Here is a 22,630-nt window from a genome sequence, read left to right as displayed (position 1 = left end):
AAAGGGGGAGGCAGGGAGGGGAGGGACATGTGTGTGTATGTGTTTGTGTGTGTGTGTGTGTGTGTGTGTGTGTGTGTGTGGGTGCATGTGCAGCAAGAAAGAAGGACAAACACACAGCCTCAGGGGTCGACAACCCCCCCCCCCCCCCCCCCCACGGTCGTTTACATTCATACACATGCACTTCCTGCGCCCATCTGCATGCATCTGGCTCTGGGCTGTAACCTGGAGACCCCCAGGCCTGCCCCGAGGGGCTCCATTTTCCATGAGTCTGTGACATTCAGCCCAGCAGACCCCCAGACCACAGACCCAGCCCACCAAAGTCCCCCAGACCCCCTCATCTCTGCTTGGAGGTTAACGGGAAACGTGGCGAGGGCAAGTGGGAAAGGAAAAGGGGGTGGGAGCGATAGAGGCGCAGCAGCAGCAGAGCGGAGGTGTGGTGTGGTGTTGGGATGGGGGGAGGGGTTGGGGACCCTTTTTTGATGAGTCCGAAGGGGGCTGTGAAACAGGACTGGGAGACGAATCCATCAACGGCTAAAAGGAGCCAGCACAGCTTTTGGAGTTCTTTGTGCTTTTTACCCCTGCTCTTTTCCTCTTTCTTCATCCTTTCTTCAACACAGGAAAGAGGGAAATAGGTGAAAGAGAGAGAGAATGAGGGAGGCAGAGAGAGAAAGAGAGGTGGATATTGGCAGTCTAGAAGGTACAGGAGAGAGAGAGAGAGAAAAAGAGAGAGAGAGAGAGAGAGAGAGAGAGCGAGAATGAGGGAGACGAAGAAATAAAGACAGAGGGAGAGTGAGAGAGAGATCTTGCAAGGCCAGCCAGGGTGTGGATGTTTGTGCCTGTCAGCCAGCGTGTAAAAGGAAGTCAAGCGGTCACGCTGATGTCATATCAATGCATTGGAGTGGTCGGTTTGACCCCGCACATTACTGTGAGTGTCTCGGAGGATGGCGGGGCAACCAGCGACCGGTGTGTGCCAGCCAAATAACCGCCTGGGCTGGCCTCTGTGGTCGTGTGTTATGAGGGTCTCCGCTTCACTCCCAGCGCTGCCAGAGGAGAGACTTGTGGGGCTGTTTGCTGTATTTTTAGCCCTGGCTGCCAGGTTATGGGCCACATGAAGCCAACCACATTGTTTGTAATTCATTTCCTAAGTGTATCGCATTATATGAAGTCCTCTGTGAGCGGCGCTAAACTTCATCATGAGCAGAGCCCTCTCGGGTTGTAAATACGTGCAGCAGTTTAACTCAATGGTAAGTCCGTTAAATAAAACAAACCACTGGTGGTAGTGGTGTGTGTGTGTGTGTGTGTGTGTGTGTGTGTGTGTGTGTGTGTGTGTGTGTGTGTGTGTGTGTGTGTGTGTGTGTGTGTGTGTGTGTGTGTGTGTGTGTGTGTGTGTGCAGCTGTTGGGAATTATGACATTTTAACAAGTCACCCATTGTCCTCTGAACTGTTTATTTGTGTGTGTTTGAGTCCTGTGTTTCAATGGACAATGGTGTCATTTTCATTCTTTCTTTCTTTCTTTCTTTCTTTCTTTCTTTCTTTCTCTCTCTCTCTCTCTCTCTCTCTCTCCCTCTCTCTGCCCCAGTATCTGCTGCATGGAGCTGTTTTTCCACACAAACATGTAAAGGCTCTGTAGGGATATCTCTGTTTTGAGGCCCATTCATATGGGACCCCCCATTAGCCAGGATATGTGTGACCCCCTTCCCCACAGGTCACCGTCCAGCAGGAAGTCTGGGACATATGCGGTCGCCATGCCAAAGGAGCAAAAAAAAAAGAGAGAAGCCATTCCATCTTTTACGAGTGGAAGAAAAGTGCAGTTGAGACATACCACAAAAAGGAGGAAGTGCCGAAGTCCTCTCACTCTTTCACTCCAGCCCAGCCTGTGTCCTCCTAACCCGTGTTTTCCGTAGCTGCCTTCGCCTCTCCGGGTTATTTAGGGCAACTCCTGTGCTTGGAGGCCCTGGGTTGCTGTGAGATGAAGTTTTCCAGCATGTGCCAGACCAGTCTTTATGAGTGTGACACACGTTTTGCCTTTAGTTCACCATGCTCTATAAATGATACTCATGCTTTTACTTTTAGCGACGTTCAAACTAAATGGTCACTTGGTTCAACAGGTATACTGTAAATGCTGAATGAGATGTCTAAATCCAAATGCACGCAGAATTGCAGATAGTTTACTGTATTCGTTTTTAGCTGACATAACATTCAATCTTGATGTCTTAATTCAAATCCATGTTACAAGGGCGCATACCTTGGTCCTTACTAAATGAGATTTGAATTTGCAGTAAATGCTTTTGGACACTATGTACATAGTACAGGTTTACATATACCTATAGGGATAACATGCACTCCATACATTCATCTTAAAGTTTGAATCTAGCCATTGCAACTAAAGCAGGACAGAGTAGTTGACTGGTGAACGTGATGTCAGTGTGGTATTGTGAGCCTGTTGTTGTATACAACCATGAGGTCATGTTTACAGACATGAATTGCACAATTTGAATTCCACATTGGCTGGATTTGCCAGTGTAATGACAACTTTCCAAGCTGTCAGTGTTTATTTTCAAGCATGTCCTTATCACAGTAAGATAAATGACCATACAACATGGTGCATCAGTGTGTATGTTATGGTCACATTGTTTCCAGGAAAACAGTTTGAGTCAGGGCTCTGTTGGTTATTTGAAACACGGCAATTGCAAGGCCATGCAGACTAGATTTACAACTTTAGTGGGTGAAGTCAGCCAGTGAGGCACGATGTCACTGATGAAAGTTTTATTGTGTCGGGCAATGAGCACTATTTACCGGTTACCAAGGAGCAGAGTCAGAGAATTTTTGAAAAGTAGAAGAAAAAAAAGAAAGAAACCTACTGGAAATGACATCTGACGGTTATTCATCCCAGTCGTTTCCCATTTGGCAGGCCGGAGCCATTTTTCTCTGGCATGCGTAATCATTTTGTCTTTCTTCTCTCTCTCCTCTCATGCTGTCTCATGCTGCCTGTGAAGAAACACCAGTGAGGGTGAGTGAGATAATCAGCCAGGGAGAAAAAAAAAAGAGAGAGAGAGAGAGAGAGAGAGAGAGAGAAGAAGAAGAGTGTTTCTTGGTCTAGGTCTCAGCTAATGCAAGAAAGTGCAGTGGAGATGTGAGCCAGCTGCTCGTAAATTGGCCGGATTGTTGTGTAGAAGGCGGACTTCATGGAGACACGAGCAGAAGGCAGTCACCTTCCAAGACACCTCCACAGGCCCATCATGCCCCCACAGAGCAGCCCCATGTGGGAGGAACGGGGCTCATAACTCCTGCTGTGTATGTGACACTGCCAAGTATAATCATCAGTGGACATACAGTATCTCTGTTCTGTGTTTAGCCAGTTTCCAGACCACATACTGTATGCTGTCTTGAGGAAGATAAAGGTTAGCTGGAGTGATGGCAGGGGGGAGTGGGAGACTGCAGAGTGTGGCAAGGAACAGCTGACGTCACCTCAGACGCGGCTACGTGTGTCGGCCCCAGAGCCACGCCAGCAGCATCGGGCAGGGCCAAGCGGCCAGGAGCATGTGGGCTAATTGCTTGCAGTTGTGGTGTGTGGTGACTGCGTGTGTGTGGGGGGGGGGGTGATCTGCTGACCGTGCACGCAGGCTTGCAGACAGCCTCCTGAAACCCTATCCCTGCACACCAGCACACGTATCATTAATGCTTACACATCAGAAATTAGCACTTGGGGGGGGGGGGGGGGTGGAGAGTGAGGAGAGGGGGGTGTGGAGAGAGACCACCTGGGAGCTACCGCTGTTTTGAAACTCATTTTCCTTTTCTTGTTCTCCATCTCTCCATCTCTCTTCTCTCTCTATCTCTCTCTCTCTCTCTCTCTGAGTTGGGTCAGCCAAGGCCTTGGTTTGTTTTCCCTGCGGCTGACAGACCTTAGCACCGAACCCCAGAATGACATTACAGAGGGGGAAAGAGCGATGGGTTCACCTTGGGTCAGCCACAGTGGTGCACGTCAGGCCCAAACGCTCGCTGTATTTGCACGTCTCCTCTCCTCAGAACTATATTTAGCGCCGCCGAGACTCTTGCGCCGCCATCGCGCCGTGGAAACACATCTAGATGAGCTCATTTGCTAGGAAAATGAGAGATATAGTGCAGCCAGTGTGTGCACATAGAAAGCTGTTTGGTTGAAAGTTTCACTTCCCCAGTATCTATGCTCAGCTGCCAGTGGGGAACTAGGGCAGCGGTCAAGGTGACCTGAGTACAAGAGAGAAAGTGGACTCTTAATAGGGATCAAGTTCTACACTCAGTGGTCAGATAAGTAGATGGACGTGCCAGCTCAGCTTTGAGATATGTGTGAGGGCAACGTGCCCATTGCAGTAGCAATAACATAAAGTAAAAAAAAGAAAAAAGGCTGATATTTGTTTTCATGTAATAACAGCTTTGTTGGACCATGGGGACACAGACGTGACAAACAAGTGGCAGTTATATTTGAGTCCGCCAGAGAAAAATGGCCCCAAAAATGTACGAACAACTATTTGCTGGCAGTAGGCGATTAGAAGTGCCAGCCAGGATGAGTGTGTCACAAGAGCAGAGGAGATACAGTATCTCGACTCCTCTGCTTCCTCCCAGGAAGGACGGTCTGAAATCCAGCGGAATTCCATCGCGGCCGGCCAGCCAACGAGTGTGCGTCTGGAATAGTGCACACAGCGAGCGCACAAGCGCATGAGAGAGAAGGTGGGGGCTGAAAGCCCAGTGACCTAACTCTGCATACTGTACAAACGCCATCGCGCTTTTCCTGGCCCGGCAGATCAAGGCTCAGCACAAAAACCAGACTCTGGGGCTTTTCGCTGATGTCGGGAGAAAAGGAAAACAGACGCAGATCCCCCAGTAATGGAGGGAAAAGTCAACAGACAGACATTTTCCCCCCGCAAGTCCTAATCCAGGCAGATAGCTGGATGAAGTAATTATACAGCCCAATCCATCCAAATATAGAAGGCAAGCTGAACCTCCCCTATTCACTGTGTGAGTTGTGACAGACCACGCTGTCACCTTCCAGAGAAGACAGGGATGTGCAATTTACCGTGACTCAGGTCCAATTCTAACACACTGTTATCTCATCTGTCTCTTTTCATTATCTGTCTCATGGTGGTTGTACACATACTGTAGTGCACGGCTGGAATTTGCACCAGAAAGCAAGCAGAAGAAAACAAACAGAAGAATTGTTTGTGTTGTGGAGAAAGCTTCAAGCTAACTTTATTCACCCATTAGCCCCCATTATATCCTCAAGATAAACACTCTATACTCTGTGTGTGTGTGTGTGTGTTAATGTGTGTGTGTGTGTGTGTGTGTATGTGTGTGTGTGTGCGTGTGTGTATGTGTGTGTGTGTGTGTGTGTGTGTGTGTGTATGGGTGGGGGAGGTGTAGTGTCTCACACTGGGCCTTGAACCAGAGATAACTCAACAACACAGAGCCCACACATGCAATGGAAACAACAGGTTTCAAAACCACAGCCTCTCAGTTACAATCACAATTCAAACACACACACACACACACACACACACACACACACATACACACACACACACACTCTCTCTCTCTCTCTGTCTCTCTCTCTCTCTGTGTCAGTCCCTATCCCACTCTTTCACTGACAAACACACACACACACACAGCTGAGCAGTATTGATATTTTGAATGATACCGGAAAGAGAAGTTATTATGATCAGCATAGACCACACTGGCTGTTGGAAACAAAAACACGTCCCCATTTCCCAGATGCCAAAGGCAATATTTCACTTTTTAGTGAAATCTCTACGCCTACCCAGGTAGCAGCCGAAGCAGGATCCAATCAAGAGTTAGCTGCCATGGGGACCTCTCAGATGTCCCAATTCGATGTTTTCTTTTCCATTTCTCCTCTGTTCTTTATCTCCATGCTGACCGAGAGTCCCTGTTCACCTGATCCTTCATGCTTGGTCAGCAGTCAGGCTCAGCTTTCAAAGGGGCAAGCTGGAGATGACCGAGATGACCCCCTCCCTGAGCCCTGACCGAACCCAGAGGTGGGGTGGCGGACGCAGAGTGAGTGGTGACGGCACAGGCCATGTTTGGTCATAAATCTCCGCTGACCCGTCAGCGGTCAGTGGGAAATGAAGAGAGAAGGAAAGAGACGCGAAGAGAAAGAGAGGGGGCGGGGGGCTTGCGGGATGGGGATCATGTTTGTTTGCTCTGTGAGGAATAATACACTCCCAGCCTGTCGTACAGTTACTCAGAGGCCCACCCCCAGAACCCCAGCACAACCCCGCACACACACACCCGCCCTGCCCCCATGCACCCTCCTACACATGCCCTTTCTGCCCCCGCTGTTTACCCCCTTAGGGGGTAGGGGCGAGGGGTGAGTGGAGGTGGATAGAGCATGGGCCTCGTGTTGTCAAAACGCTCCCCCACCAACTTTTTCTGTCCATTCTGTCCCTTTTCTTCCAGAAACTTTCAGTCACTGGGTTTCATATTGTTTGTTCCATTTCCCTGTCTTTCTCTCTGTCTCTTTCTCCCTTTCTCTTTTATCCTGGCAGTTGCTTTAATTTGCTCTAAATCCTTCCTGTCTGCTCTGCCACCACTCTCTCTCTCTCTCTTCATTCTTTCTCTCTCTCCCTTCTCTCTGTACTTCCTCTCACTCTCTTTCTCCCTCTCTCTGCCTCTCTCTCTCTCTTTTCTCCCTCTCTTCTCTGAGCTCTTACCGGCACATACCACAGAGGAGAGGAGAGGAGAGCAGACAGCCTTTTTCTGCATTCTCCAGGCATTGACTCTCCAAAAACCTACTCTGGCACTCTGGACTCAACTGCATACTTTCCTCAATGCAAACCAGATGTGAAATTGTAATGTATGGCAGTTTTTTCTCCTTTTTGGCTCTCCCTTCTTTCGAGAAAGAGGAATGTAGCCGAGTTCTTCTCTGACCATTCAGTGTGATGTAAAATTGTGAGTCGTCCTGAATTTTCACTGACACAACTGACTTTTGGTGTTGTCACAAGGCAAGACCTGTAAGATTCACAGATTGAGAAATGTTAGAGGGAAATCAGTGGTTTATTCATATACACAACACTTTTATGCCTTGTAGATTCAAAGGAAACTGCAAGAATGCTCAGAGAAATCAAATCACTTCAGTGACTAAAGCCTTTTACGTTTTGCCAGTTAAGTTAATTTGCAGCGAATTAGCTCCTTGAGGACTGTAATCATAAGCACGAGTAGCCCGGCTCTCTCTCCTCTTCTTCTCTCCTTTGGTGCGCATTTACAAAGAGTAGTAAAATCACAGCAAGAATCCCTGTAAAACGCTAGCCTCCACCTCCACCTCCACCACCACCACCACCTCCACCCCCAGGACCTGTTAGTTCCTCTCCCCCAGAACACACAGCTTCCATTAATGGGCCACGCACGCCCATGTTATGACCAGCACTTATCTCCACTCTCCTGGTTCTCTCACGCAGCGGTGCTCTGAACTACACCGCTGAGGTGAGAGGCCCTGACGCTTACAGTAATTGGTAAAGCTAGGAAGGATGATCCAGCATGGGAAGCCAGTGGTGGAATCAAACAGAGAGAGAGAGAGAGAGAAAGGAATGGGGTTGACCTTGGCATCGCTTAATGGTTCACAGAACAACCTGTTTTCAGCAGCAGCGGTGAGAGGAGGTGTGGATTCTGTCTCTGTCTCTCTCTCTTTCTCTCTCTCTCTAGTGTTTGAGGGGGAGTTTTTTTACACCTCGGTGCCCTTTAAAAGGCCCAGTAGAGAACAGATTACACAGGTCTCTGCTGCCAGGTACTCATTTTGCGTCCTTGATGTTTCCAAGCTGCACATTCACTGGGCTGAGGGCGGCCCCCTCTCTCCCCCTCTCTCCCACTCCACCCATTCCCCACTCCAGGCGGTAGTTACAGGCTCACCGGGGATGACAGGTTTAGGCCTTGAGAGTCTGCTCCACCACTGTGCATCTCCTCTACCTCAAAGCCTGAAATTGCACAGACACACAGACCCTGAGTGCAAGTCAGAGAGACAGACAGACAGATAGACAGACTCCGCAGCAGCACCTGTTGCTATTCTCGTGTGACAGCCAGAAGTGGAAAGTTAAATGGAAAAGGCCAAACACAGTTATGAGGCCTGGCAGTTAAACTGATGATTCCATTAAAGAAATGCTATTGTGAAGTAGGAGTTGAAGAGGTTTTTTTTCCTTCTTCTTCTTTTTTGTCACAAGTGGATTTGGATTTAAACCGGTTCCATGTGCTCAGAAACCAGTGCATCATCCTACATATCCTATGTAAATCATCTTCATCGTGCCTTAAAATTATCATTAAACATTATGTTGAGGCAAATTCATTCTCACAGTGGTGACTGTTATGCTTTCAGCCTGTTGGATGGCATTTATATTCCGCCTACATGTTTGAAGTTTGAACCACTTAAACAGCTGCATTATATTGACCATAGAAGATTGTTAGGAAAACTTTACTTGAACTCTGTCAGACAAACATAGACACGTCTTGGCAGATGCCATACACGTCATACATTTTCACAACATATACTTTTCAATTATATAAGTGTTGTGTCACCATTTCTTGTAGTTGCCATAACAAACATCAATTTAATGACAGTTCATCAGTATGTCGCATAGGTCTTTGTGACATTTAACATTATGAATGGCACAGTGTTTTACTCTGTGTGGATGCTACACTTGATTTGTATGCTAGCATTTAATCTAATTCTAACATTATATGTGGGTTAGCATTTCACCTAATGTGAGGTGTGGGTTAGCGTTTAATCTAACATTATGTGTCGGTTAATGTTTGAGATTAGCATTAGCTTTCATGTGGAAGTTTGATGTTAGGCTATGTGTACATCTGCTGAGGGGGGTGTCCAAGGCAAAATCATTCATGTTGTCTGCTGTTGTTGACTTTGGCCTTGGTCTAGGTTGACTGTGGCCTGTGGTGCTCTTCTCTCTCCACTGTGGGGATTTTGGATTTAGAGTCCATGTCAGCCATGGCCTCCAGAGAGCCTTTGGACGTGCGGGTGGCCTTAGGTAATGCCCCCCCTTCCTTTGGGAACGAGAGTTCTGGGAGATGTCATCTTACGTGGCAGAAAAATACAGTTTGTTTACTGGCTGAGCTCAGTCCAAGGCTCCACATCAAGCATGAAATAAACAGACAGGGTTGCAAGCTTACACAATAAGCAGCCCTCCATCCGTGGACAGGCATAATGTGCATGTCACAGCATGAGGGTATGATGAAATACAAGCAAAATGGTGTGATTGGCGTCATTTATGTGTTTTTGTCCAAATTCTGAAAACAACTTCTGAGAGAGAGAGAGAGAGAGAGAGAGAGAGGGTGTGTGTGTGTGTGTGTGTGTGTGTGTGTTACTTCAATACATGACATGAAGCTAAGATAGGGAGATATACCACAGCACTTGCAGTCAAAAGGAAACATATGTTAATCAAAGTGCAAGTCACACTGTTGAGACATTTTATGACTTGTAGGATTTAAAGGAGGAGGTTAAAATTATTTGTGTATGTTTGTGAATGTGTGCAAGTGCACATCAGACTTGTAACCTGTGTGTGTGGTATGTGCGTGTGTGTATGTTTGTGTTTGTGTGTGTGTGTGCGACGTGTGTGTGTGTGTGTGTGCATCCATAATTGTGAGTATGTGTGTATGCACTGGCATTAAGGATTTCTTATCTGGCTTTCATGAGCCATTGCGCCACCGTTTCCTCTGATAAGACTCACTCTCGCTCTCCTTCCTCTCATTTTCCTGCTGGTTGGCTCTTATCTGATCCTCAGAAAGCCAAACCCCACAGCTGGGCCAAGAGGACACACAAACGTGTTTGGGTTCTCCCCTGATCCCTTGGGCCAGTCTTTCTTTACACTGCCCTATTTTGGTGGAAGTCTTTCTCTCTCTCTCTCTCTGTCTTACTCTCTTTTACTTCCCAATTCCTCTCTCTCTCTCTCTCTCTCTCTCTCTCTCTCTCTCTCTCTCCCTATATACTGTATCTCTCTGTCTCCCTTTCTCTGTCTCTTCATTTTTTTTCCTTCTCCCCCTATTTGTTTCTGTCACTCTCACTCTGCCCACCCCTCTACTTCAGTCTCTTCCCTCTTCACTCTCTTCTTCTCCCTTTTCAAGCCCTTCTCTCTCTCTCTCTCTCTCTCTCTCTCTCTCTCTCTCTCTCTCTCTCTCTCTCTCTCTCTCTCTCTCTCTCTGAGAGTTTGTGTGTTCTCTACTTACTGGTCCTGTGTCTGGAATCTGCCATTTGTGGATGTGAACCCTCACACCTCATTGCACACCCTCCACCACCGGGAATACGGACGAGACACAATCCAGATGGTTGTATTGTTTTGTCTCTGTCCAAGGCAAAATACACACACACACACACACACACACACACACACACACACACAAGCTTTTATGTAGGATGCGGCATTCTTAAATCTGATAGGTTTGCACCACTTGGCCAAGCTCAGGCCTGCATGTGATGCTAGCCTCAGTGCACACTTTAGGGATTACCTTATTTCTTCTTTCTCTTTTCTCAAACCCTCATTCAATTTGGTCGCAAGTTATCATTTTTCAAGGGCGCTTTTGACGTTTGGGCTTATTTTTCAGAATGCCTGGTCAGGCTGCGGAGGCCCCAAATGATATACAGGAGTGTCCAGCAGTGCATTTTCCCTGCCCTGATGCAGGCTGGCCGGTGTCCAGCAGGCTGACGGATGCCGATGTGGTGGCTGTGTGTTTATTCAAGCGCTGGTGCTTCACTGGTCCAGTGCTTTGATTTAGGACATGTCATAGGTTTCAGATCAGGCGCCAAGATTCCCTTCTCCCATGTCACTTTCCCTCTCTCTGCCATTCTCTCTCTCTCTCCCTCTCTCTCTCTCTCTCTCTGTTTCTCTGCCTGCTCATAATTTCTCTTTCAATCATTTTTTATCCTCAGTAGCACTGAGCTTTGGAAACACTACTCTACAACTAAGCCACTTCCAGATGAAGCATAGAGATAGACATTGGCGCTGCTCATTGTTTGCTGTCCACCTGGCTAGAGAACTGTCAGCCCCAAATGGACAAACACAGTGCCTCAGTTTAAGTATCCACACATTAGGGGAGATTTATTTTCAGAGTATTATAAATTGCCCTTTTGATATTATCTAGGGCCTTAATTTGGCCATTTAAACCTGGGCAAAAATAGCTTTATTCACCAGGGTGGGTTGTCTAAAACTCTGACGTTAAAAAGTTCCACTGGATGTTAGATATAGGGCGTTGTGCTTATGTCTTTCCTGGTAGGGAAAAGTCTGATCTATCTTCTTGGCAAATAGCATTGCATCCCCTTTCTTGGAAGAGTAGTGCACTATGACTACTTATTTCTAAATCATCAAGGAATCTGGAACAAACCAATTAATCTCAGATATCAGCCTAAAGGGATTTCTTGCCAATTGGTTGGCATCAAGACAACCCTTCACTGATTAATGTTGGCCTGGCTCTGCCCACTTAGAGCCTTTTACCACATCTTTACCTCCCTTTGAACTCACTGAACTCTCTTGTGTGCAACAGTGCACGTGTGATGTGTACTTCCGCCAAACTTCTCACCGTAGGGTCATTACCCGTGTCAGGAATCAACTGTCAAATTCTCAGAAATATCTGAGGTGTGGATACTTATCATACTTTTTCCTGCTATTTGGTCTATGCTAGTTGCTACAACAATATTAATCTAGCTTCTGGAAAATGTATGTATCCATGATCCAATAATTCACTTCCACCTCTGAAACAATAAGTCTGAGACAGGGGGTGTTACAGTAGACACGCGCACGTGCTGGCCTGATTTAAGTGATATCCATATTTACACTTCCAGACACATAAAACAAAGGCCGAGTGCAGCCTTCAGACAAAACAGAAAGGCACACCTGTCTTGAGTTAAGAACAACCCCCCTTTGAAGGCTAAAAATGGACACAATGGATGTGTATATCCTGTTTGAGCCGTTGCCAAATTATAGACCGGAGCTGGCTCAGATGTTTCCCTTTGCTGATGCATTGGACAGACTGGAAGTATGGGACCACATCCATGACCCCATTTTGAAACAATACCATGATTTTACTGTAAGGAAGAAAGTAAACAGTTTTAATAAAAGCTGTGTATAATCTGTCAAGCAAAAAGTACTGTCATGACAAATACCTTACCTTTTTGTATATTACTTTGTTACACTTAAGTAAGTATAAGTATTATAAGTATATATACCCTTTTGATCCCGTGAGGGAAATTTGGTCTCTGCATTTATCCCAACCTGTGAATTAGTGAAACACACTCAGCGAACACACAGTGAGATGAAACACACACTAATACCGACGCAGGGAGCTGCCTGCTACAGCGGTGCTCGGGGAGTAGTGAGATGCCTTGCTCAAGGGAATTTCAGCCGTTCCTACTGGTCGGGGGTTCGAACCGGCAACCCTCCAGTTACAAGTCTGAAGCCTTAACCAGTAGGCCACAGCTGCCCCTAATATTGTAATATTGTAATATTGCAAATAATCTCTGCAGGTAGGCTTCTTTCAAACTTTTTTATCACGGTTTGAAAATGCAGGACTCCTTCCTACAAGCCTGTTGTGTAGAAACCCTAAACAGTGTATGTGTGAATCCGTGTATTTTTGTATGAACGCTTGTATGAACTTGTTAGTGTGTGTGTGTGCATACATTTGAGTGTTTATGTCACAGAGAGAGAGAGAGATTGTGTATATGTATGTGTTTGCCTCTGTGTACATTTGCTACAATGAAACAAATTTGATACTTGAGAAGTGAAGCCCTCAGAACCAGATCTGTTCTTTTGGAATCATAACGCACACAGAATGCAAACAGAAGTCCAAGAGGATTGGGGGCAAAGAAGCACACACAGTGCAGCGAGACTGTTTACCTCAGCCCCAGACATGCTTACTTAGTCTTTTGTGCTTACAACATCTTCTCATCATCAGCGTCTCCCAGCAGCTCATAGTGGTGACTAATAGAGGCCTCTGGTCTGACACAATCGACTCCAGAGCAGGGAGGATGGTGGGGGGGCAAGTTTATAGTAACAGCATCGAGAACTTCCAGTAAATAAAGTTCTGCTGACGTTGAGGAGAAGCACCTTTGACAGGAGCCAGCCGAGGCAAGGACAGCATATCAACTAAATCCCACAAGAGCCCTACTGCTGTGGCCCAATCGCTCGTATAAGTCGTATAAGTCATAACACAAGTCTGTGTAAATGACATCCACTCTGATGCACCTCATTTGGTCTCTCTGTCTGGAAGACAAAGCAGTCAGTGTTCTTCTAGTCAGCAGTAAATCACTCCAAACATTGTATGCAGTTATAACTGGGCCTAATGCGATTTTAACTCGATTTCCTTTGAGGATTTAGTAAGTGGTTATGTTGTTATGTTGTTAACGTAACGTTACCTCCATTATCTGGCTATGTTGTAAACCTAATATAACACACCTCCATTATCCTCAAACACAAATTGAACTCTTACATCCTTCACCGAGAAGCAGCTGGCTTCCTTACAAAAGTGGGAGTGTGAGAGGTTGACGTCGAATGGATGGGGGGGGGGGGGGTCAGTGTAGGTGGCATGTGACACCTGATTGGAATGCAGTAGATAGCGTCATCTTCTTAGCGTGTGACACTGAAGGACTTAACAGCATCACTCCTCAGCTTGGCTTTCTCCAGCACCACCACATCTCTCTGTACTTCCTCACCACCCTCACCAAGTAAAACGTGTTCCACAAGCACACATCGCAGTCCTGTCACTCCCCCAGCATCTCCCAGGGCCAAGGACATGTCCTCCAGATAGCGCTGGACTTGGACGAGGTAACGGATGAGGAGTGTGGGGGGATATTTACGACCTCTGGTGCGCCGGCAGACGGCATGTCTTAAACTACGCTGGTTAATGCCGTATTTGGGAGATGCAGCCTCCTTTGGGGTGGAGAGTTTATTTGAGTCACGGTATTTACGCGAAATTTCGCACACACACACAGGCACACACACACACACACACACACACACACACACACACACCCCCAGAGCTGGTTTCTAGGTCATGTTCCTCTGTGTAGGGGAGGAGGGGAGCTGGGCCTGATTTCCTGTAACCCCTGGGATTGCTGTGGCATGTACCCCACTGGGACTGACGTGGTCGACTTTCTGGTATTTGCGCATGTGTTTTCTTCTTTCTGTCTTTCTTTCTTTTTTTCTTTCCCCCAGCCTTTTCCACTTAGTCACCAAATATTTCCCACTCTGGAAGGTGGAATTTCTCACTAGAGGAGTTCATTGTGAAAAATGAGCGAACCCCCCCCCCCCCCCCCCCCCCTCACATACACACACACACACACCTCTGCATTTCACTGCCTTCTCCTCCGTTATTCTTTTCTCTTCTCTAGGCTTCTCTTCTCTTTTTCCTCTACTCTCTCCTCTCTTCTGCTCTCTCTTCTTTGTGCACTATTTTCTCCTTCTCTCCTCCTTTTATCAGTGCTTTTTCACCTTAAGAGAGAGAGAGAGAGAGCAGGCAGGGGACTGCAGAGGGTGCAGGATGAACAGGGACTGTTGGCAGGAGTCTTCCTTCCCAGATTCTGGGTTCAATCATGTCTGGAGGCCAAGCCCCCAGGTCGAGCATGACGTCATCTTACCGAGTGGTGAGAGCTAGGGTCACTCAGACTATCAGCCCTGAGGGCAGCCTACCCTGTCCAAGCTGTCCAGTCCTCTCTCTCTCTCTCTCTCTCTCTCTCTCTCTCTCTCTCTCTCTCTCTCTCTCTCTCTCTCTCTCTCTCTCTCTCTCTCTCTTTTTGAGCTAGGCTCATGTTTTAAATGATGTGCATGGATTTGCCAAAAGAACCTCTTCACCCTTGGCAAAAATATGTATTTATGTATCAGAGGTCAGAATCTTCAAAAGTGTGAAGTTCCCATCCATTGCTGAACAGAGGCCTGTGCTGCTTGATATTTAGCCGGTGCTGGCAGGTTAGTTATTTTAACTGAAGCCCTTGCATCTCCTTAGCCCATAAATACACTTGTAGTGAAGTTGGAGCAGCATGGAGAGCCAGTGTGGCCTTTGTAGAAGCGTCTCCTTGTTCAACTGTTGATTCTCTCCAGGCCCCATAAACAGCTTGTCCTGTGCTGAAACATATGAGGTGCAACTCGGCCTCGTCCAGGCCAAATTAAGGAATACAAGCCGCTCCGATCTGTCGCCCTTCATCAAAACTTTAAAGCAGCCCGCTCCATCCCGTCACCGCGTGTTTACAAAGCCACCGGTACAAATTAACGTACCGGACCCTTGGGGTCAGCGTCTCTCAGCCCCAGCCATTTTTGGCGCTCACGAGGCCGCTAGTCATCGGGGGCCGAGCTGTGGTGATGTGTGGGACCGAGTCCCACCGCGTGGGGATGAGTCAGGCTAGGGCTCGCACTGGGGCTCAGGCAGGAAGTTGAGGAGGAGTGTTGGACAGCGTGGCCGTGTCCAGTGGGAGCTAGCGGAACGGAAGCCAAGATTGGGGCGTTGCGGCTCATTAGACGTGATTCAACACTAGTTCACATGAGGGGGGAAAAAAATCTGAAATCACATCCTCCAGTTCTACATTAGGTCGCTGGTATACTATTACTGTAGACACTTGTGTCACGTCCAAAAACATGATTGAGTCTAGCCCTGGATGAAAGGTGATTCCTTCAGCATATAGACTAAGGATTCAATGTAGATTCTATGCTACATGCAGGATGGAGAGTTATTTACTTTCACCTTTTCTCTTGTCTTGTTTCACTACTTTTATCCAGAGGGAGTTTAAAAATGTTTTTATTATTGGTAATATTATTATTTAGGGTGCTTCGTGGAAGGCACAGCCTTAACCCAAAGTCTTTATAGTACCTTGAGCTTCAGGAATGAGATTTATGTTTGCTCCATGCTCCGTGTCAGTTTGTAATGTAGGATGAGTGTGGAGAGTGTCGGCTCTAGCACCTGCCTGGAGTTATTACAGTGATAACGCACATCCATTGCCATGGCTCAGAGGAAGCGGTGCTTGGGTGTAAAGCGACTCATCGCTCCCCGGAGGAGGAGGGGGGGGGGATCAGATGGCCTCATTAGGAGAGGAACCGGGCCCCTAATGACGGGATGGGAGACGGGGCAGGCTGAGGGCGACTGCTGCCTTTTAACTCCCGCGCTCCCTAATTTATCTCCAGACTCACCTCAAAGCAGCACCTTGAGTGGCTCTTATGTGCAGCTAAGTGGTGTCGTCTTAAGCGCAGTATGTCACACGGAATATTTATGATTGCTAGGAGCTGCCAGGGTGTAAGGTTCTTTCTCTCTCTGTAGTCTTTCTTTTTTCTGTCTTTCTGTCTTTTAATCTGAACCATCACATGCCCTCAGTGTTGTTGTGCCTTTGCTTCACTGCAGGGGATGACAAAGGAGGTAACCTGAGGATGTTTCTGTTGGTTGCTTTTCTTTTGTCTCATCCCTCGTTCACAGTAGTGATTAAGTGTCTGCTCCATGTAGAGCCAGTGTAGCTTTAGGGTTTTGTTTTGTGTGTGTGTGGTGGTGGTGGGGGGGGCAAAAGCTGTGCATGTGTAACCTCTGGTTGCAACAGATACCCCAGGTTTATGCTGCCAGAGTTCTGTACAGTATCATGTATATCAAAGGCTTCCCTCCTGCTCTCATCCAGTGTTATGGCAACCTGATAGCATTGCTGCAGTGCTGTAACAATATTATTGTGAGTACACCTCGTGTACTCAACACAACAATATTATCGTGTGTACACCTACATAATTGTATAGGCCAGTGTCAACTTTTAATTGGGCTTTTTTGTGATTGTTTGAAATGGTGATGTTGGCTGGTACCATAGCATACACCTCTCTCTCTGTGTGTGTGTGTGTGTGTGTGTGTGTGTGTGTGTGTGTGTGTGTGTGTGTGTGTGTGTGTGTGTGTGATCTATATTTCTGAGAGTCTATCTGCAGTGTAACTGCTGTCCTGCCTGAGTGTGGTGTGTGTATGGAGCGGGAAAGAGAGGGAGTTCAGTCTGTATGTTTTGGGCGAGCCCTCTCACAGGCTCTCCTAATCTCCATAGGTGGTCTCCACATCCACTGCTTAAATATTCCCTCATAAATATTTACAAGTGCAAATGTATTTGGGCCACAAGCAAAGTGATAATAGTCTTCTCCATTGAGCAGTCTCAGTTAGCTCTGGGCGAAACTGTTCCCTGATCCTTTTATCATGAAGTTTCAGATGCACAAGAGGGATTGATGACATGGCAGTTGAGCAGGGTGGATAGAGGAATATGTTCCACAAGTGGCCGGTCCCCTTGTCTCCCTGTCATCACAGTCATCAAATTATATAGCTGTTTTGTTTTCTCTAGGCCTCAGAACGGACCTCTCTCTGTCTCTCTCTCACACACGCACACACACACGCACGCACACACACACACACACACACACATACACACATTCACACACACACTTTTTCTTGCACACATGAAGACAGGCTTTTTCACTCATAGCTTTTTCTCTCGTTGCAGGAGCAGAATCGGAGTCTATCGTGCCATCGTTATCATGAGTGAGCGGTTCGACTGTGACCACTGCAAGGAGTCCTTGTACGGACGCAAGTACATCCAGTCGGACGACCACCCCTACTGTATCCCCTGCTACGACAGCCTGTTCGCCAACACCTGCGATGAGTGCAAGGAGCTCATCGGTCACGACTCCAGGGTAAGAGAGAGAGACGCCACGTCAGGGAGGCTGAACAAATTAAGGGCTCTCTGGGGCATCATGCAATGCCAAATGACCATTGCAGACTCTCCAGCTGTCACTCACTGCATAAAGTTTGCAGTGGTTGTTAACAAGCCTAGAGGGAGATTCCTCTTGTTCAACTGTCGGAATAGTTGTGGTATTTCCAAATGTTATTTTCTACTTTATTGGATTGCAACAGTATTGTCATTGTCAGCAGATGGGTAGTTAATGAAATGCCCTTTTATAGCTATATAATTAGCTATGTAGTTATATTGGACTTAGTTTGTGTAAAATCATGATTAGTAAAGTGAGTCAATACCAATTTGTGTGGTTTTAGGAGTATGAAGAAAGTAAAAGTCCTACCACATATTTTTTCCAACCACTGTGTAAAAAACAGCTGATTCTTATTAGCTCAGCTCTTTTGCCAGGTAGACGAGCTAATTAGCTCAGCTCTTCAGCCAGGTACAGTAGATGAGCTAATTAGCTCAACTCTTCAGCCAGGTAGTTGAGCTAATTAGCTTAACTCTTCAGCCAGATAGATAAGTTAATTAGTGAAATCACGTCTTATTAGCTCAGCTCTTCAGCCAGGTAGAGGAGCTACAGTAATTAGCTCAACTCTTCAGCCAGGTAGATGAGCTAATTAGTGAAATCATGTCTGATAGCTCAGCTCTTCAGCGAGGTAGAAGAGCTACAGTAATTAGCTCAACTCTTCAGCCAGGTAGATGAGCTAATTAGTGAAATCACGTCTTTTAGGTGCACAGGTAGAACCAAAACATGAGAGGACTTTTAGTTTCTGAAGCCAGATTTCCCATCTCAATTTCCAGATCATCTCTAGTAGCCTATGACTGAGTGACGTGCAGAGTTTGTATGTATAGAGGCTGTAGTCTTCCTGATGCACCTAATGATGATGTGCCAGGAAGCCTCTGTCCACAGCTGTGGGAGACTGTATTGGACTGTCTGTCACCAAACTCTTAACTGCTCTGCTGTTGAATTTAATGTGTCTGTTTGGTAGGACTGTTGATAAATATAAGGCAGCTTTTTAATGATGCAGTTTACTACTGGATAGGGCCAATTAGTTCCACTGTAAAGCCCAGATTTCAGACTTAATTTCAGTTGAAGCAACCATGTGTGAAACCGTAGGCCAAATGCTCGGAAGGTTAAATACTTCTGCAAACCCAAAAAGGAGAGCGAAGCACTAAGCTGTTGTTAATGTCAAGCACAAACAAGATAGAGCAGAGCTGGCACTGTTAGTTTCAGCTGTCAATAGACAGCTTCTTAAAGGGAGAGGGACAGTTTACAGTGATGGTCTACTGCAAACCACCGTACCAAATGCTCCCAAACAACAGAAGTGTGCAGATGGCCAACAGCAAATAAATTCTGCTGTTTGTCTTGGCGCCCTCTCTCCAGTTGGGACACAAAACTCAGCGTTTTGTGTCCCAACATGGCCGCCACTCACCCCATCCCACCCCCCTCGGCTCACTTCGCTCCTCTTCTCGCTGACTCTCTGTAATGATCTGTTTGCATATTTAACACGAGGAGCGGACCCACTTCTAACCCACAGCCACTTCCTAACATGCTGGGAGTGAGTTGCCATCGGCATGCTGCTTATTTAACTAATCCACTGGGAGATGAGATCCATGGTCAGATGTTTATTGAGCAGTAAGACGCAATGCTGTTTTAGGCCTATATGGTTTGGGAAATCCAAAGGCCCCGAGTGTTTGGGGTTTTGACATGAGGATAAATACATTTCCAGCATGCACCATGTTTTTGTTAAATACAACCCAGAGGACTGAAATCCAAAAGGCACGCAGTGACTGGGTGTCATACAAGCTTTCATTGTGCATTTAAAGTCAACATTTGGTTTGGCCCTCTTACTATTTTAAGATCCACGTCACGTTTTCCATTCTATTTCAGGGTAGCTTATGTCATGTGTTTACTCTATTTCAACTATGCAGTGTCTTGATTGTACTACCAATATGTGAGTTCATCTTCACTTTAGCAATGTTCTATTCAGCTGTGTAGAGATACTATGGGACCTGAGATCCATGTTTTGAAAGGAACACTGGCTTCAATATAACAGGGTTCAGAACACTCATGAGAAGGAGACCACCTGCAGAGATCACATGATTACACAACAGTGGTGGAGTATAGTCCATGCATGACAATTGGCCGACTTGGGTTTGAATCCTGAACACGCCATCACAAGTCTTTATTGCTTTGGATAAAAGCACCTGCTAAGTGTTAAATACAAGTCTCTTAGCTTGACTTTAATCTAGCAAAGCCACCTTCTTCTTTGCTTCTCGTACAATGTGTAACAATCTCGCTTGTCTGTGTCCCCCTGCCTTTAATTAGGAGCTGTTCTATGAGGACCGGCATTACCACGAGCACTGCTTCCGCTGTTTCCGCTGTGACCGCTCGCTAGCCGACGAGCCCTTCACCAGCCAGGATGACGCGCTGCTGTGCAACGATTGCTACTGCAACGAGTTCTCCTCCAAGTGTGTGGCCTGCGACAAGACCGTCATGCCAGGTGGGCCCAACCACAGCAATCCCTCACATCTCTCTCTCTCTCTCAGAAACCACAGAAATCTCTCTCTTTCTATCGCTCTCGCTCTCTATCAATCTCTCTCTCTATCACTCTCTCTCTATCGCTCTCTCTCTCACGCTCTCTCATCGTTATGGTCGTCTCTCATTCTCCCCTGGCGCTCTTGAATGCCACGCACACTTTTCACCCAGGATGATCTTATGCTGAACCGCTCAAAGGCTGATGCAGGTTTACAGGCCTCTAAATGTGCCTCTGAACCACAGGCATGCATGTTAACATTAGATCAGACGTGTTAAAGGCCTCCAGAATGCTTCAGAGCTGGCTGGCAGCAAAGAAGGGTGCAAATGGCATGACTGAGGTGAGAGAGAATGAATGAATGTATGATGGAGGGGAAGAAAGAGAGAAAGGGTAGAAGAGAGAGAGAGAGAGAGAGAGAGTACAGACAACGGAGAGATGTCGTAGTGTTTAGCAGTTAACGTCGAGGCTAGGAGTGACTGAGTAATTGCCAGTTTGCTTGACTTGCTGTCTCTCAGCCAAATCCCCGGGCCTGGACAACTGCCATGGCTCAGATGATAACAGGAGATAAGCCCATATTTCAGAGGGGCTGTAGCAGGCAACACACTTGTAAAATAGCAAATGATAATCGAAAAAAAATGACGAGCATGTTTTATGTCTATTTTTCAACCTCACTTTCTCTGTTAGCGAGGGGCTTTTTGTCTGTTTTTTTCTGTTCAAAAAGAAGAAGACAGTCAGTCAGAAGAAGTCAGTTACTGTGCAGTAATCCTGCAGCGTGCAAATTATTCTGCCAGACAAATGCTTTTGTTCTCACACCTCCTAGGGAAGATCCTTTGGCTTTGGATCAGAGGAAGCTTGTTGTAGATTAGCTTATATTCTGTAGGATAAGGTGTTCAAAGGTGTAATTGCAGTGATAAAAGCAGGAGTCATTTTTACTTTAAACATCAATGTTGCTTTTATATGTTGAGTCATACCAGCTTAAAATACCCAGACAGACATTTCTTTATGTTCCTTGCTGTCCTTCAGAATGTATTATCAGATCGCAATGGTCAGTCGGACTATGTTCTAATATTACATCTCAATCCTCGAGTTGATGTTAAGGGCTTGCAACCGCGCTTCAACAGCGTTATGGTTTATTATCGTAAGTTTGGAGGTTAACGTCTCTAACAGTTCTCTCAGAATTTTTACAAAATGGAAAAAGACGATGGCTTATCACACAGGAAAAAAGACGATGGCTTATCACTTCTATTGGTGCTCCAATCCATTCTTCTTCAATCAGATGAATGCCTTTGAACACTGAAAGCACTTAAATCTTGTGGTATAAGGCCTTTTTGGTCTCTCCTCGAGTTATGTTTGTTTTCCTCTCATTCTGTCTTTTGTCGACACTTTCCCCTTTATTTCAGTGGACTGTCCTTCGAGTAAGTCCCATTTCTCATTCTCAGAGTAAATGTACACTCTTTCTGCTAATAGGCTGTCTTTGAGGAGCCCTGCATGAGTCTTTTGATCTGCGCGAAGTAGTTAAGGGTGGTGGATTACACAGGTCATCCGTCAGCCCCTCTCATCATCAGATATCTCTCTCTCCTGCTGTCAGCGGTCTGCCCTGACCTCCCCTCCTAACTCTTTGCTGACCTCCACCATTAAAGGCTTCATGTAGCATCAAAGTGACGTTGAATTTAACATGTACAGTTCCTGATGTATGTCATATCTTTTTTAAGGTCATTGTGCACACAAAACACGGCCACCAGAGTTGTGTCCCTATTACAAATTCAAAAAAACATGTGATGTATATGTTATATTAATGTTAGAAAGGGCCCAGTGTTGCACAGCAGGCTGTGTATTGGGCTATTGCACATACAGGGAGGTGTGTTGTAAGTGTGTTACTGTGCAAATAGGTGGCTGTTATTGTGTTATTGCACGTGTAGTTGTCCGTTGTAAATACGTTATTGCATGTATATGTGGTTGTGTAGTAAATGTGTAATTGTACATATACGTGGCTGTGTTACCGTGTTCCAGCATGTATATGAGATACGGTGTAAATTGTGTTCTCGCTGTCGTGTTCCTACAGGCACAAGGAAGCTGGAGTATGGTGGCTCCACGTGGCACGAGGGCTGCTTCATCTGCCACAGCTGCGAGCAGCCTATCGGCTCCAAGTCCTTCATCCCGGACAAGGACGAGCACTACTGCGTGCCCTGTTACGAGAACAAGTTTGCACCGCGCTGCACACGCTGCAAGCAGGTCAGTGGGAGACACACACATGCACGCACAAACACAGACACACAAACACCGTAAACATACTGACTGAGATGAGGTTTGATTTATTTAGGTCATACCACCCATCATCACGTTTCTTTTCTTGTCTGTACCATACTGGGATAATGAAGGGGGGGGG

The 22,630-nt window shown here is 46.5% G+C and overlaps 1 protein-coding gene across 1 annotated transcript in view; it reads left to right on the top strand.

Moving 5' to 3' along the window:
* Window positions 1–22,630, top strand: part of fhl3a (four and a half LIM domains 3a) — a 42,901-nt gene that overhangs the window by 16,840 nt on the left and 3,431 nt on the right. The window contains exons 2-4 of the mRNA XM_042107900.1: window positions 17,474–17,663; window positions 20,037–20,211; window positions 22,307–22,476. Coding sequence (XP_041963834.1) covers window positions 17,508–17,663; window positions 20,037–20,211; window positions 22,307–22,476 — 501 coding nt within the window. The 5' untranslated portion in view covers window positions 17,474–17,507. The remainder of the gene's footprint in view (window positions 1–17,473; window positions 17,664–20,036; window positions 20,212–22,306; window positions 22,477–22,630) is intronic.

Source organism: Alosa sapidissima, chromosome 10 (genome assembly GCF_018492685.1).
Source record: "Alosa sapidissima isolate fAloSap1 chromosome 10, fAloSap1.pri, whole genome shotgun sequence".
NCBI lineage: Eukaryota > Metazoa > Chordata > Actinopteri > Clupeiformes > Clupeidae > Alosa > Alosa sapidissima.
This window is presented reverse-complemented; position numbering and strand designations above follow the sequence as displayed.